The 16160-nt window shown below is 55.0% G+C and overlaps 1 protein-coding gene across 5 annotated transcripts in view; it reads left to right on the plus strand.

Annotated features, from left to right (window-relative positions):
- Positions 1-10834, plus strand: part of LOC136299965 (S-adenosyl-L-methionine-dependent tRNA 4-demethylwyosine synthase TYW1-like) — a 94631-nt gene extending 83797 nt beyond the window's left edge. For all 5 annotated transcript variants that reach the window (XM_066202012.1, XM_066202011.1, XM_066202008.1 and 2 more), the window contains exon 16: positions 9792-10834. In XM_066202012.1, the coding sequence (XP_066058109.1) occupies positions 9792-10013 (222 nt within the window). In that variant the 3' untranslated portion in view covers positions 10014-10834. The remainder of the gene's footprint in view (positions 1-9791) is intronic.
- Positions 10835-16160: the final 5326 nt, after the last annotated feature.

Here is a 16160-nt window from a genome sequence, read left to right on the forward strand (position 1 = left end):
GCAATGCACAGCTCGGGGAGTGCTCCTGGAATTCCAGTGCCTGCTCTCTCTGGAGGTCTGAGCTCACAGGGTGACGTGAACAGGGTGGGCTCAGCACCCTGCTGCCATCAGCCCTTTCTGCCTTAATCTGATAGGCCTGACTTAGAATCCTGGGATTGGTTGGAAAAGCTCTCCAAGATCATTAAGTCCAACTGTCCACCCAGCAGTGCCACCATATCCCCAAGTGCCACATCCACACACCTTTGGGATGCTTCCAGGTGTGGGGACTCCACCCCTGCCCTGGGCAGCTGTGCCAGGCCCTGACCGCCCTTTCAGTGAGGAAATTTTCCCTGATACCAACCTGAATCTTCCCTGGCATAACCTGGGACTGTTTCCTCTTTTCCTGTCACTTGTTCCCTGGGAGAAGGGACCAACACCCAACCTCCCTCTAGCATAAAGCAAAGACTTGCAGCAGCAGAGTGTCCATCCCTGGATCCTCGTGGTGCAGCTGTGTGCTCCAGCCCTCCCTTGCCTCACCAGCTGGATTCTTTCCCTGTTGGATGTGGTCTGGGATAGCGCTGCATTCTCCAGCATGGCCGGGTCACCTTGGCATCAACAAAGGGAGAGGCTTTTGGGGACATCCCTTCAATGAGTTCATTTCCCATATCCAAATTCCTCTGTGAGGGTGGGGAGGCACAGAGAAGCTGTGGCTGCCCCTGGGTCCCTGGCAGTGCCCAAGGCCAGGCTGGACAGAGCTTGGAGCAGCCTGGGACAGTGGAAGGTGTCCCTGCCATGGCAGGGGTGGAGTGGGATGGGCTTTAAGTTCCCTTCCCACCCACACCACCCCAGGATTCTGTGTGACTGCAGCACTGGGGGTGTCACAGCACCTCCAGGGCAGGTGTTGGGGACAGGGAACAGCCCGGCCAGAGGTGCCCATCCCTCTCCTTTAGCCACAAAATTGTCCCACCCAGGAGGAACTTGGCCTTTTCCTCCTGGTGTCGGCACCGCCGGGCTCGGCTGGGCCCGGGAGGCTCCAGAACTCGGGGGAAGGCACTGAATTGTTCCATGCTGAGCATCCCGTGCTGAGCATCCCAGCTATATTTAGGGAGGAAGAGGAAGCACTTCACTCCCAGCTGCACATCCCCTGACAAGTGGTAGATCAGGGACAAAGAGTCCGTCACGTTTAGTTCCTTCCTGCCTCAGTCCTTCGGAGAGTGGGAGCTGTCCTTGGGATCCAGCATCCTGGATCTAGGGACAGCATCACAGGGAAAACCAAACTTGGGAGGCAGAGGGTCATGAAGAGGTGGAACATCCTGGGATCTGCAGCAGAGCAGAGGATGGAGTGGAACCCAGGTGTGGGCAGGGTGTTCCCAGGTGTGGACAAGGTGTGTCAGCAGCCAAGCAGCCTCCTTAGACCAGGCATGAGAATGGAATGGTGGCATTCCCGAAGGTTTCTCCCTTTCCCTTGTCTCCTGGCAGCAAGAAGGTGGCTCTGCTGGGCTGGATGTGTCAGTGATTATAAGCAGCTCTCCGTTATGCTGAAGTAATCCAGCTTTGATCCCTGGGAATGGGAGCTGCTGAGATGGAACCCTGGCTCCGTTGGCAGCTGGGCTGTTCCGCTCAGCAGCGGGCTTGGAATAACTCCCCGGGGTCAGGGGGATCAGCCCAGGCTCCATGGGCTGTGGCACTGCTGGGCACAGCTCAGGGCAGTTCGGGCTGTCCCACTCTGGGAGTCCAGAACAGTGAATTCCATCTCCAGGCATTCCATGTGCTGCCTCTGGAGATGTTCGCTCTGCCCTGACTGCTCTGATTGCTCCTGAGCATGGGCTGGAGTCACTGAGGGTGGAACTGCAGGGCTGCTTGTTGTTCCCATCCAGAACTGATGGGAATTGTGGTGCTGGTAGCTGTTCCCAAATCCTGTCTGTGGAGCTGCTGAGGGATTTAAAACTTGGTTATTCCCAGGGCTCAGGCCCTGTGCTGGTTTTCCTTCAGTGCCGTGGACTGGGATGTGGAGAGACTCAGCTGTGTGTGCCTGGTGTCCTACTGCTTGTGGGATCAGAGTCAGGGAATGGTTTCGGTGGGAAGGGATCTAAACCCCATCGGGTGCCACCCCTCCATGGGCAAGGACACCTTCCACCATCCCAGGCTGCTCCAGCCTGGCCTTGGCCACTTCCAGGGATCCAGGGGCAGCCACAGCTTCACTGGGCACCCTGTGCCAGGGCCTCCCCATCCTCACAGGGAACAATTCCTTCCCCATATCCCATCTAACCCTGCCCTCCTTCCTCTTAAGGCCATTATTCCCTTCTCTTGCCTCACCTGCAACCTAACAAGCAGCTCGATTCCTTCCCTCTAAAGTCAGGTTGGGATAATAATCCAAAAGGAGAAATTTGCAGATTTTTGCCAGGCACTGTGACCGTGTTCAGAGTAATTTCTCACAATATTTCTCCTTGTTTTGCTGAGTGACTCCAGTGCAGTCACTTTCCCTGTCAAACAAAGGGAGCCTTAAATAATTGTGAGCCTTAATGAGGTGAGAAAGGGGGTCATAATTCTGGGAGTTATTTGTTTGTCTTGGAGAGCTGGTGTTGGCAGGCAGTGAAGCGTGCTGTGTTTGATGGCAGCCTGTGGGAAGGGGAAAAGCTGCTGCTTTATCCCAGGGATGGGCTGTCCTCAGAGGGAAATGGAGGAGTTCAGGATGGAGCCACCCAGATCATTTTCCCAGGAGCCTTTTTGATGCCATGCCCAGGAAGTGCTGCTGGTGGGCACAGGGCTCAGGGCTGGCAGTGGGAGCTCATTCCCGCGTCCCAGCTGGTCACCTCTGCTTTGACACCTCCTGCTCCAGCCCCTGCAGCTCATCCCTGCCCGGGATGTTCCGTGAGCCCAGGCCAGGCAGCCTTGGGAAATGGGATGTTTCTGTTCCACGGGGAATTGTCAAGGTGAATTCTGCTGAGCCAGGCACAGAGCAGGATGAATCTGCCCTTCCCGGCCTCCCAGCTGCTGCTGTGGGATTGCCATTCCATCAGCTGGGAGAGCCCTGTGCACACAGCTCATGGCGTGTCTGCTGTCCCTCTGGACAATCCAGATGTGTCCCCCCAGAGGTGGGTGTGCATCACAGGGGCATCCTCTACCTGGGGCTGTTCTGGGGTCTGCAGGTGGCTCAGGTCACTCCAGGGACACTCCAAATGAGAGAAGAAAATCCAGGGATGCTGGGGGTTAATGGCCAGGTGTGGCCAGGGTAGAACCTTGGAGGGATGGATTTGTTTGGGGATTTATGTATTTTTTTATATATGTATTCTTTGCTATAAACCCTTTTATATAGGAGATAAATACCTCCTTTTTATATACAAGGATCTATATAAAATATACATTATTTATATGTTCTTGGGTGTTTTTAAATATGTACATAAAATATTCTTCCCTGTGAGGCCCTGGCACAGGGTGCCCAGAGTAGCTGTGGCTGCCCTTGGATCCCTGGAAGTCTCCAGAGCCAGGTTGGATGGGGGCCTGGAGCACTCTGGGACAGTGGAAGTTGTCCCTGCCCATGGAATGGGATGATCCTTAAAGTCCCTTTCAGCCCAAACCATCCTGGGATTCTCTGAATAGCTGTAAATGAATATATATAAATACTCTTTATGTATTTTATATTCCTCTCTTCCCATATATCCACGGGAATATTCCCATCTCTCATATTGATGGATCTCACTGTGTTTTGATGCTGAGTTATTCCAGCAGCTGCCACAGGGTCCCAGAGAGAGGAGAATCCCTACTATGGATCTTTTCCTCAGAATGTTCCAAATAAGCATCACATTTACTGTCATTATTGCCCTGCAGTGTGTCTGTGTGGGATGAGGGGGCTCCAACAGGAGCTCTCCCAGCTGAGGGACACAGACTGCAGGGATCCCTGAAACTTTGGAATTTCCATGGATGTGTGAGTATGGGATTAAAAGTAACCAAACTAAATTTATGGAGTTAAAACTAACTAAATGTGCCCTGTGTGCAGAGCTACGCTCCATGTCCCCAAAACAAGGGTCTTCCTGGACTGCCAGGGAATGGATTTCAGCTCAGCAAAGAGCAGATTTCATGGAACACCAGGAAAACCAGGCCGGGGGGTCCTGGAGATAATTCAGAGAAGGGGTTTCTGCTCAGGAATGATGATAAATGGATGCAGGAGTGAGGGAGAGGGGATAATTCCCTCTGCTTCCTGCTCAGAAGTGCAAGGATTGGGATCTTTGCAGGCCAGGGATGCCTAAAAATTCCCCAAAGTCTCTGTGCACCGAGTATTTGATTGGCAGCTTTGGGGTTTTGTTTGGTTGGGTTTTGGTTGGTTGTTTTTTGAATGGCTTTTGGGTTTGGTTTGGAATTTCTTGTGGGGCTTCTTTTGCATTTGTTTGTGTTGGGGTTTGGTTTACTTCGGGAGGAGTCTTAGTCTTGTTTGGGGTTTTTTTGGTTGGTTTTGGTGAGCTTGGGTTGCTTTGGGGTTTGGTTGGCTTTGAGGTTTTTCTGTTTGATTTGGGTTTTTTTTTTGCTTCGTTTTTTTTTCTTCAGGTTTATTTTTTGGGGAAGGGATTTGAAGTTTTTTTCTGGTATTTCATTTAGGTTTGGGGTTTTTTTTCCTATTTTAGGGTGTTTGGTTTTGTATTTTGGGGGGAATTTGTTGTTGTGTTGTTTTCTTTCATTTTTGTTAATTGAGATTTTGAGGCTTCATCTTTTGTGGGGAGCTTTCTGGCTTTTTTCTGTTGTTATTTTCATTTGGTTTGGAAGGCGAAGGTTTTGTTTGTTCTGGGCTGGGGTTTTTGTTTGTGGTTTTTTTGTGGGGCTGGTTCTCCTGCTGGCCACTGATTGTTATTTTTGGTGTATGGTCTTTAAAACTCTGTGAAAATTGCTGCATTTAACCATTTAATCTCATGCATTCCCCAGGGAAAATCCATTTGTTGGATTTGAGGACTTTGTATCCTTGAATCCTCAACAGGACGAGAGGGAACAATCTCAGGCTGTGCCAGGGGAGGCTCAGCTTGGATCCTGAGGAAAAATTCTTCCTGAAGGATTGTCCGGCCCAGGCACAGCTGCCCAGGGCAGTGTTAGTGTCCCTGTCCCTGGAGAGGTTTAACAGCCCTGTGGATGTGGCCCTTGGGGACATGGGTCAGTGGTGGCCTTGGCACTGCTGGGGACGGTTGGACTCCATGATCCTGGAGGAGTTTTCCACCCCCACTGTTTGTGGGATTCTCACCAAGGAGGAGCTGTGACAGCCCCAAAGCTCTGGGGCCTCTCCCATTCCCCCTCTGCTCCCCAGGGATCCTGGAGTGCAGCACAGCTCCGAGGAGGGGACGTGGGCCCTGTGTTTCCAGCCCTGCAGGGGTGGGGTCTGCAGGAGCCACCACAGCCTTTTCTTCCTTTTCCTCCTGTTCTGCTCCGCTGTCTCCTGTGCTGTTCAGTCCTTCCCTGAAAATCCTCTGGATGTTTGTGGTGCAGGACTGGAGTGAGTGGCTCAGGAGGAGCCTCCTCATGCCAGCGTGGTTGGCTCTGAAGGAAATACAACATTACCCTTGGTAGGACAAACTAATTGGTTTTAGCTGCCTTCCATTGCTCAGCATTCCCTGTGTCACATCCCGGCCTCGCTCCCATATTTTATCCTGTCGGATACACCTGGGATTATTGCTCAGCAATGCTCATGTCCAGGGGAATGTAGTGAACGGTCCTCCTGGATTGTCCTCAGTCTGTGCACATGTTCCCACCCTCCCCATCCCCCCAGACTGCTTCTGCAAATCCGTTGATGAGAAAAGACATCTGGAGTGGGGCTCCTCTCCTTCGGGGATGTTGATGGATTTTGGGAGCAGGAGCTGCTCCCGCTGCAGTGAGAGCAGCTGTGAATCTACTGCCAGAGAGAACTGATAGAAATGTCCTGGTCAGGGCTATTCCTGGGAGTTCAGGAGCAAAGGGAGGGCTCACCTAGGCTCTGGAGATGCTCCCAGGGAACTTGGCTCTCCATTTAATCCCAGTTTCTGATTGGATATATGAATATATCCCATCCTGGATGTATGAATCTATCCCAGTCTGGATGTATGGATCTATCCCAGTTCAAATACATGGATATATCTCAGTTTGGATATATGGATCACTGGATCTTTCCCAGTTTGGATGTTGGATCTGTGGATCTCCCCCAGTCTGGATGTATGGATATATATCTCTCTCCCAGTTTGGCTTGGGGAGGCTCTGGGAGGGACAGGCCTGTCCCAGGCCAGCCCAGCCCCTGCGGAGCCTCTGTCCCTTGGCACCTCTGTCGTGGGGCTGCCCTGTGCCAGCGGGGCCTGCCTGGGGGACAAGAGCTGTCCCTGGGTCAGCAGAGAGCCCTGGGGGCCAATGCTTGTCCTGGGGTTAATGAGTTGTTAATTAATTAATTGCCCTGACCCAGCGGGTCAGGGAGGGATCCCAGCCCTGGGGGCAGCTCTGGGGTGCTGTGCCCAGCTCTGGATCCTCAGCACAGCAGGGCCAGGAGCTCCTGCAGCGGGGCCAGCACAGGCTGGCAGGATGAGGAGGGACTGGAGCAGCTCCATGGCCAGGAAAGGCAGAGGGAGCTGGGGCTGTTGAGCGTGGAGAGGAGCCCCAGCTGAGAGGGGCCCTCAGCCCTGGGTGTCCCTGTGTGCAGGGAGGGGCAGAGCAGGGCCCAGGCTCAGCTCCGGGGGCCCAGCAGTGGCACCAGAGCAACGGGCAGGGACTGAGCCCAGCAACTGCCCCTGCACAGGAGGCACAACTTCTGCCCTGGGCAGTGCCCAGCCCTCGACAGGCTGCCCAGGGAGGGGCTGGAGTCTCCTCAGCGGGGATATTGCAGAGCCCTCTGGACACAATCCTGTGCCCTGTGCTCTGGGATGGCCCTGCCTGAGCAGGGACCTGGCACCAGTGACCCTCTGGGGTCCCTTCAGGCCTGACCCAGCCTGGGATTGAAAGTTTCCCCTCATTCCTGTGTCTCTTGTATCCCATCATTAATGCCTGCCTGGAGCAGTGCTCCTTGCCCTGGAGGATCTGCAGAATTCCATCAGGGTTTTCCGTGCTGTGCATCCATGCCACGTCAGTGGGGAGCAGTGGGTGGTGGCACCCTGGGGACCGGAGCTCAGGGGCTCCAGGAGCTCCAGGGGAAGGCTCCTGAGTCACCCCAGTGCTGAGCAGAGCCCTCAGGGAGGGAGAGTTTCTCTTTCCAGGCAGCCCAGCCCAGGACCAGCTGAAGGAGCTGTGACACTGATTCCAGCTTGGAGAAGAACCAGGGGAGGGGTCTCAGCCATTTCTCATGTTGATGTATTTACCACCCTGAAGGGTTCCACAGGCAGTGAAGAATTCCCTAAAACACCTTGCCCACGTTAGGCTGGGATCCCTGGGATGTTTAGGGTTGGCTCACCTGTTATATGGATGCTGTGAAACTGCTTTGAGCCTTAAATCTTTTGTTACCCGTGGAACAATCACAACATTGTTCAGTCCAAGCTGTCAATCCCGTGGGCAGCTGAGGCCGTTCTTCCCCGCTCTGGGTTTGGGATTTATTCCTCAGCAGGAGCCATTTCTCCCCATGACACACCTGCCCCTCTGGCATTGTGGTTCATGGCTGTGCTGTCACTGCGCTGAAAATGGTGATGATTGATTGACCTGCTTTGGAATGGATCCCACGTTGGTTTTTCTGGTGGGAATGGGGTCACAGCATCATGGAATGGGTTGGATGGGAAGGGACCTCAAAACCTATCCAGTGCCTCTCCTGCCATGGCAGGGACACCTTCCACTATCCCAGACTGCTCCAAGCCCTGTCCCACCTGGCCTTGGGCACTGCCAGGGATCCATGGGCAGCCACAGCTTCTCTGGGAATTCCATCCCAGCACCTCCCCACCCTCACTAGGGAGAAATCCCTCCCAGTATCCCATCCAGCCCTCTGACAGTGGGAAGCCATTCCCCCTTGTGCCTTAAAGGCTTTGCTGGATCCTCTGGTTTGGGGTTTGCCCTGTAATTTGCTGAGTGTTCATGGATCAAACCTGGAGGAAGCAGAGTTTGATGTGAGGTATGACACTGTCACCTCCCACCTCCCCACCCCGGCAGGGAGCTCAGCTCTGCCCAGATCCTCCTTGGGATCAGGATTTTTCCTTTACAGGTGACATGATGTCTCCTCTGCCATTTCTTTCCTGGTGGCCTCACACATGTCTCCACCTTGGCACAAGAAAGATGAGCCTTGGGCACCTTGATTTATGCCAGGACTAGTTCCCAGTGCTGTGACTCTGCAGTGTCCCTTCCTGGCTCTGGCTCCGGCAGGGACGCGCTGTAATTCCATGGGCAGGGATGGAGGATCATCAGCCATGGCTGATTGCAGAATTTCAGGGGTGTCAGCAGTTTTCCCAACCAAAAAAGCTTTTAGCTCTTGGGCACAAAGTCAAGTGCCATTTGATGTGCACAGCCATCGAGTTTGGGGGGGAAAAAAAATCCACAATAACCAAGGAGCCAGTCTGTTTTCCCTCTTTTTTTGGATGAAATGCGTAATAAGCTCTTAGCTGAGATAAATCTAATTGAGGCTTCAGCTGAGGCTGGGGCTAAATGAGCAGAGCAGGTCTGGGAGACAAATGCAGCTCCAGCTTGTCAAAGTGAGCCATTCTTCACATGGAAAGAGGATTTGTGTCATTAGACCTCTTCATCTCCCCTGTTCCCAAACACCGCCCTCCTGCCTCTGTCCAGAGTCACCCAAATCCTTCCCAAGCCCTTGGCACACGGCTCTGGGGCTGCTCCTGGGCCATTGTCCCAGGCTGGGCTGCCCTGGAGTCACAGTCCCACACTCAGGGTTGGGGTGACTTTGGCAAGATCCCTCACTGAGGGGCATCTGGGCTTGGCCCCATATTCAAACCTGTCCTCCAGGGCGCTCCCAGCTCCCACCAGGGGCTTTCCCATGAAAGTGTCAGCTGGCGAGGGCAGGAGGCCTGGGAAGGCTTTGGGAGGCATTTTAAGAGCTTCCCTCCTGGAAAGTTGGGCTGAATTAGGGTAAATCTCATTCTTTGAAGGCTCCAGGAAAGCATCCAACAGTGCAGCCCTCATGGAGATATCACAGGATCCTAGGATGGATTGGGTAGGAAGGGACCTTAAAGCCCATCCCATCCCCTCCCATCCCAGCCATGGGCAGGGACACCTCCCACTGTCCCAGGCTGCTCCAGCCCCAGTGTCCAGCCTGGCCTTGGCACTGCCAGGGATCCAGGGGCAGCCACAGCTGCTCTGGGAATCTGTGCCAGGGCCTGCCCGCCCTCCCAGGGAACAATTCCTTCCCCAAACCCCATCCATTCCTGCCCTCTGGCCGTGGGAAGCCATTCCCTGTGTCCTGTCCCTCCATGCCTTGTCCACAGTCCCTCTCCAGCTCTCCTGGAGTCCCTTTAGGCCCTGGCAGGGGCTCTGAGCTCTCCCTGGAGCTTCTCCTCTCCAGGTGAGCACCCCCAGCTCTGCCAGCCTGGCTCCAGCCCTGGGAGCAGCTCTGGGGCCTCCTCTGGGCTCGCTCCAACAGGATGAGGTTGTTCCAGTGCTGAGAATTCCAGAGCTGGAAGCAGCTCTGCAGGGGGGGTCTCACAAGGGCAGAGTAGAGGTGGAGAATCAATTCCCTGCTGGCTCTGGGTACTTATCCGCCTGAATTCCTTCTGTTTTCCTGTTAAAGCTGTATCCTACTGGAGCCTCTGAATGGCTTTACCTGCACCTCCACGTGCAGCTAAATTAGAAAAACACCAGCTGGGGATCCCAGTTCATCCCCACCCAGCTGCTCTCAGATAACCTGGGTTTGGTGCTTCCTGGCTCCCTCACAGTTTCCTTTGCTCCAGTTCCAGGTGGATGGCGAGTGGAGGACCTGGATTGACTATGGCCGTTTCCAGGAGCTGGTTGGGGAGTACGAGCGGAGCGGCGGCTCCAGGACCTTCACAGCGGCCGAGTACACGGCCAGGACTCCTCCCTGGGCCCTCTTTGGGGCCAGGGAAAGGGGATTCGACCCCTCAGATGTGAGATTCCAGCGGAAGAACAAGGCACGGGACATCTCGGGGTGCTGAGGGCTGGAGCTTGCCGCCCCCTGGCCTTCCCAGGATTCCATTTCGGGCTGACACCAATCTTGGATCCGTCCACCTGGATTATCCTGATGTTTGAGAAGGGGGTCAAGCCTGGATTTAACCCTTCCCTCCTGTTTTTAGGGCTTCCTGGATGAAAATATTGATAACGTTCTTATCTCGAGAGAAGTCAGAACTGGTTCCGCAGCAGTGGGTGAGGGCAGTGCTGGGGTCTCCCAGCATGTGGGGAATGCTTGGAGTGGGATGTGGAACCAGAGGGTTCCTTGGACTCCTTGCAGGGAGAGCCTGGCAGCAAAACATTCCACAACCCTAAGGAAAAATGCCAGAGGATTTCAGCCCCACGAGGTTGGATCAGGGCAGGTGGGGCCACAGCCAGACCTGGATCCAAAAGCTGATCTCTGCTGGGAGCATCATTTTAGGGGCTTTGTTCAGGTTCAGGTATTTTAAACACTGGTGCCATTTCCTGTAAAAACACCATTGCCAAGAAGCCAGAACTTGGGAATGGTGTAACAGCACCCCATGGATACCAGCTGCAGCTTCTGATACCTCTCCAAGTGTCTTCCAACCTCATGGCTTTGGGAATGAGGTTTAGGAGCAGTGTTATCCCACTGCCAGCAGCCCTAAACGGGCCCAGTCCTTCAGAGCCCTGTCAGGCTCCAGCTGGGTGCGCCCAGTGCCAGCTGGGTGCTGTAGATGGAGCATCCCTGCGATGAGGATTCCATTTCTTTTTAAAAGCAACCTCTTTTCTTAAGCTGTATAAAGAGTTTCTAAAGCGGAAGGAAAATAAAGGAGTTTTACCTAGAGCACCTCAGGTGTGTGGCTGCTGGGCAGGGTCTGTCAGGGAGGGTGGGAGATGGACTGGAAGGAGATGAAAAGCACAAATGTTGCAGAAGAGCTCTTTCCTGACAGATGTGGAGTGGAAGGGAGAGCATCGGGTGGGTACGTGGGTGATGGATGGTGGGTGCCTTTCCTGGGTGTGTTTTTAAAATATCACAGAATCCTGGGATGGTTTGGGTGGGAAGGACTTAAAGCCCATCCTGATCCACCCCTGCTATGGGCAGGGACACCTTCCACTGTTCCAGGCTGCTCCAAGCTCCATCAGCCTGGCCTTGGACACTGCCAGGGATGGGCACTCCAAACCTCCCTGGGCAGCCCCTGCCAAGGCCTGAGCACCCTTTCCAGGGGAAATTCCTCCTGCTGTCCACCCTGAGCCTCCCCTGGCCCAGCCTGAGGCCGTTCCCTCTCCTCCTGTCCCTGTTCCCTGGGAGCAGAGCCCGACCCCCCCGGCTGTCCCCTCCTGTCAGGGAGTTGTGCAGAGCCACAAGGTCCCTCCTGAGGCTCCTTTTCTCCAGGCTCAGCCCCTTGCCCAGCTCCCTCGGCTGCTCCTGGGGCTCCAGCCTCTTCCCAGCTCTGTTCCCTTCCCTGGACACAAGACTCCAGTTAACCCTGGACCATCAGCTGGAATTTTGGGGCCTGGCGTGTTTGGTGTCCACCAGGACCCATCACATTCCCCTCAATGGGTCCTGGCTGTTCAGCACCTCTTCCTCTCTCCTGAGTTTCCTCCATCCTGCATCCACCTCCCTGACAGAACACCCCATGTCCATCCCGGTGAGCGCTGGCAGCTCAGAGCCCTCGCTGGAGCTGAGGCCTCTCCTCATCCTCCCTGCGCTCCCTTCATCTCCTCAGCCCCCACGTCCTCACATTCCCTCCATCCTTTATCCTCCGTGTGTCCCTGCATTCCCTCCATCCTCTCCATGTCCCCACACTGCCCTCACCCTCCCCCACGCCCTCCCTATGTCCCCAAATTCCCTCCCTTCTTCTCTCTGCTCCTCCCCACTGCTCCCAGCTGGCCGCGTGGGTGGCACCGGGTCAGTGCCAGTGTTCCCATGGGAATTGGCATCTGCCGTGTCCTAAAATGGGGCTTTCCCCTGTCCCGTGGGAATGCACAGCCCCCCGTAGCAGGCAGGGTGGACCCAGGACACCCACCTGGGCCACGTCTGGAAGCTGCTCCCAGAGCAGCTGGGGCAGGATTCACTCCTGCAGTTCCACTGGAATTGCCTCGTGCTCAGAGTGAATCTCCCAGTGCACAAATCCCTCCAGGAATGGCTCACACCCAGCACTCCAGTGGGACAAGAGAACACAAGTCCCCAGAACACACCCCTCTGGCTGTTGGGGTCACAGGGAACTGGGGACCTGGCTGACACAGCTGGAACTCCGGGATCCTGCTCTGCCGTGCTGGGAGCAGGGATTTGCTGCCCTCCAACAGCAGCACCTCCTGCCTCGCCTGGAACTGCTCCTGGAGGAGCCTAAAGGGGCCGGCACTCAGCGGCTGCTCCCGCGGGCTGGAGGGTGCGGGATTGCACAGGGAGGCTTTGGGGGAATGGGAGGGACTCCTGGGAAAAGTGACCTCGGTTCAGCGAGGGTTCCCGTTCTGCCAGGGGCAGGGAAGGTTCCCGGTCAGGGAGAACCTTCCCGGTGTCACCATTCAGGACCGGCCCATGCTCTTGTGCTGCCCTGAGTGGATTTGACCTGATAACTGTAATTCCAACCCATTTTCCGTAGGTTTTGGTCTGGATCACAGCCCATGGTGCAGCTGGGGTGCAGGGGGTTCCCCATCCTCCCTCCCGCCCCTGGTGCTGCCCAGGACCCCCAAAGAGCTGCCCCCCCTCTGGTTCAGAGGGCTCTGCCCAAAGCCAAGGCACAGCGCGTGCCCTGCCTGCCACTTCCAGCAAAGGGGCACCTGGTGCTTCCAAAGCCAACCTGGAGCTTCCAAAGCCAACCTGGAGACTCGGGAAGTTCCATCCTGAGGGGCAAAATGTGCAAAAATTATTTTAACCCCTTAAAACCAAGGAGAATTTGAGGAGCCCTGAGGACTCCTGGGCCTGGTCCAGTTCCCCATTCCCTGGCACAGCCTGGATCCCTCCTGGCTGCTCCATGGGCTCTTCCCAGCCGTGCTCCTGCTGGATCCTGACTCAGGGGCTGACTCACCCGGGGTGGGGGCTGTGTTTCAGTTTTGAATGAGGATAAATATATTTGTTTCCAAAAAACCTCCCGCAGGAAAACATTCCCCCAAGCAGAGCATTGTCATCCATCAGCTTTGGCTTCATCTGGCTCAGCTCCTAAATCATTTATGACATTGGAGCTGCTGTTGTGCCCTGAAGGGGAAGGAAGAAGAGATGGGAATGAATTGAAGGGAGGGCATCGTCCTCATTTTGTCACCTGCAAACTGAGGCAGGAGCTGGGACTCAGCCCAGGCAGGACATTTCTGCTCCTTCACTGTGGGGAAGGGGAGGCAATAAACCCCAGGGAAATCTTTCTAAGGTAGCCCGGGCCCTGCTGGGGCTGAGCTTTCCCAGAGCTGGGAGCTCAGCAGTTCCCCCTCTCCTGGGTCTCCTCCCTGCCCCAGCCCAGCAGTCGGAGCAGGGACTGGAGGTGGCCGGAGCTGCTGGTCCCAGGACATTTGGGAGGAGGGGACCCTAAAGGGGCTCCTGGAGAGCTGGAGAGGGACTGGGGACAAGGGACGGGAGGACAGGACACAGGGAACGGCTTCCCACTGCCAGGGGGCAGCGATGGATGGGGTATGGGTAAGGAATTGTTCCCTGGCAGGGTGGGCAGGCCCTGGCACAGGGTGCCCAGAGCAGCTGTGGCTGCCCCTGGATCCCTGGCAGTGCCCAAGGCCAGGCTGGACACTGGGGCTGGGAGCAGCCTGGGACAGTGGGAGGTGTCCCTGCCCATGGCAGGGGTGGCACTGAGTGGGCTTCAAGATCCCTTCCAACCCAAACCATTCTGGGATTCCTTGGGGCTGGGCTCTGCCCCAGGGATATAGTTCCACCTTCTCCCCATCCCATTTCAGGACAGGCTCAAGGCCTCTGGAGCTGCTGGAATGGGCGGATGCCTCACCTGGGCATGGGGAGTTGGACCCTCAGGGCACAATGACTGGGGGCATCTTCCACACACAAATTTTTTAAACCAAAATTTCCCCATCTCTTCAGGACAGACTGAAGTCAATGAGAAGGTTTGTAAGGATCTACTCCAGAAAAACAAAAACAAACAAAAACAACAAAAAAAGCCCAACGAAAAAACAATTCCCCCCTCAAAAAAACCCAAAACAACAACAAAAAAAACCAAAAAACAACAACAACAAAAAACCCCCAAAACAACAAAACTCAAAAACCAAAACAAACAAAAAAACTCAAAAACAAAAACAAGAAAAACAAACAAACCCCCCAAAAAACCAAAACCCCAACCAAAAAACCTAAAACAAAACCCAAAGAAATTCTTGAAAAATTCTGAGAGCAGCAACTACTTGTAAAAAAGGTGGTGAAATCCTGATGGGAGAAATCCTCCGTCCCCTCCCTGTCTCTGCTGTTCCATCACCAGGATTTTTAGGAATGCTGATAACAACATAATCCTCACCTCTGGGGCACCATCTGGGAGATCAAGCACTGCTAAACTCCCTCTCTGTGCCAGCGGCTGGGCTCGGCTCAGCTGTTAAATCATCTCAGTGCTGAACACGTGTAGGTTGGGAAACAGGGAGAGCATCAAAGCCAGCAATAATCAGCCGTAAAACGAGCAGCCCGGGGTGCTTTTCCCGGGAAAGCTGGAGCTGCTGTCAAATTGTCCTCGTCTCCTGAGCCTCATCAGCACCTGGCGATTCCTGCCCGGGCTGGGGCTGGGGGAGGGTGGCACTGAGCCCCTCTGGAAGGTTGGTCCCACAGAATTGTGGAAATGGGACCTGGCTGGTGAGGTCTGCAGTGAAATGGGTTTGGTGCAGCCTTTGCTGTTGGTGCGTCCTGGCCGGGGGGATCCTCAACTCCGGAATGTCCCTGAGGGGCTGGAGCGTGTCCAGGGAAGGGAATGGAGCTGGGAAGGGGCTGGAGCCCCAGGAGGGGCTGAGGGAGCTGGGCAAGGGGCTGAGCTTGGAGAAAAGGAGGCTCAGGGGGGACCTTGTGGCTCTGCACAACTCCCTGACAGGAGGGGACAGGCGGGGGGGTCGGGCTCAAACAGCTTCAGATCCTCTTCCCCTCCAGGGCACATCCAGGCACCTGGCGGCTTTCAGGGATTTGGGGGCTCCCATCCTCTCTCAGCCCCTCTGGACTGGGGGCAGCTCTTCACACACATCCATCACAGCTCCAACCACCCCGTGGCTGAAAGCAGTGGGGATGTATTTGTTTGAGCCTGGAGGTTTCCCTTGGACTCTTGTTTTATTTGCTTCTTTCCCAGGCTCAGGCTGGGCAGGTAAAACCTTAACTCCTCTTTTCTCTTTCTGACTGACGCCCACACCTGCCTGTGAGCCAAGGGCTGCTCTTCCCCTGCTCAGCCAACAGCACGGGCTGTTGGCAGCGTTGGGGGGATGGAATTTTGGGCAGACTTGTCTTCCCCAGGGAATGGGCACAGCCCCGAGGCTGCCAGAGCTCCGGGAGCGTTTGGACAGCGCTGCCAGGGATGCCCGGGGTGGGGTGGTTGGGGTGTCCGTGCAGGGCCAGGGACTGGACCAGTGATCCCGATGGGTCCTTCTGTGACTGATTCTGTAACTGTGACGCCGCAAAGGAAACGCCTGCAGCTCCTTTCTCAGGTGTGGGATGGCCCAAGGTGCTCATTAAACACCCCCAGGAGCTCCTGCAATCAGAGCTGTTTCCATCTCCCTTCGTGTGTCTGAGGGACACAAGCAGCTCCCAGAGGCAGCAGTGTTTCTCTCCTTTGCAGACTGAGATCCCAAACTTGAACCCAGGGAGGAGCAGCTCTGGAGGAATGTTGGCAGGAGCCACGTGCTCCACATCTCTAACAGGTTTCCAGCTCACACTGGCTGCTTCCTTTGGATATTAGTGCTGGAATCACTTTAACTACGAGTAGTGCTGAATAAACTCAGAAAGATTCGTAGCAGAAGCAGTGTGAGGCAGAAAATGAGTGTTCACATTGTTCAGAGATTCGATACTATTTTTTATCAATAGTATTCAGGATTTTCTAGGCCGTTTGCAGACTCCACTCCTCTTTTGATAACACAATGTGAGGTTTTGATGTTTCTTATCTCCCATCTAAAGCCTTCAAAGCGCTGTCAGGGACCCACCCCCCCGGGCTGTTCTTCTCCTTTCCCTGTGCCTAGAGGGCCTGGAGATCCCAAACCTCCTGCAC

The sequence above is a fragment of the Chamaea fasciata genome, unplaced genomic scaffold (genome assembly GCF_029207755.1).
Source record: "Chamaea fasciata isolate MVZ Bird 193981 ecotype frontalis unplaced genomic scaffold, bChaFas1.0.hap1 SCAF_21, whole genome shotgun sequence".
In the NCBI taxonomy this organism is placed as follows: domain Eukaryota; kingdom Metazoa; phylum Chordata; class Aves; order Passeriformes; family Sylviidae; genus Chamaea; species Chamaea fasciata.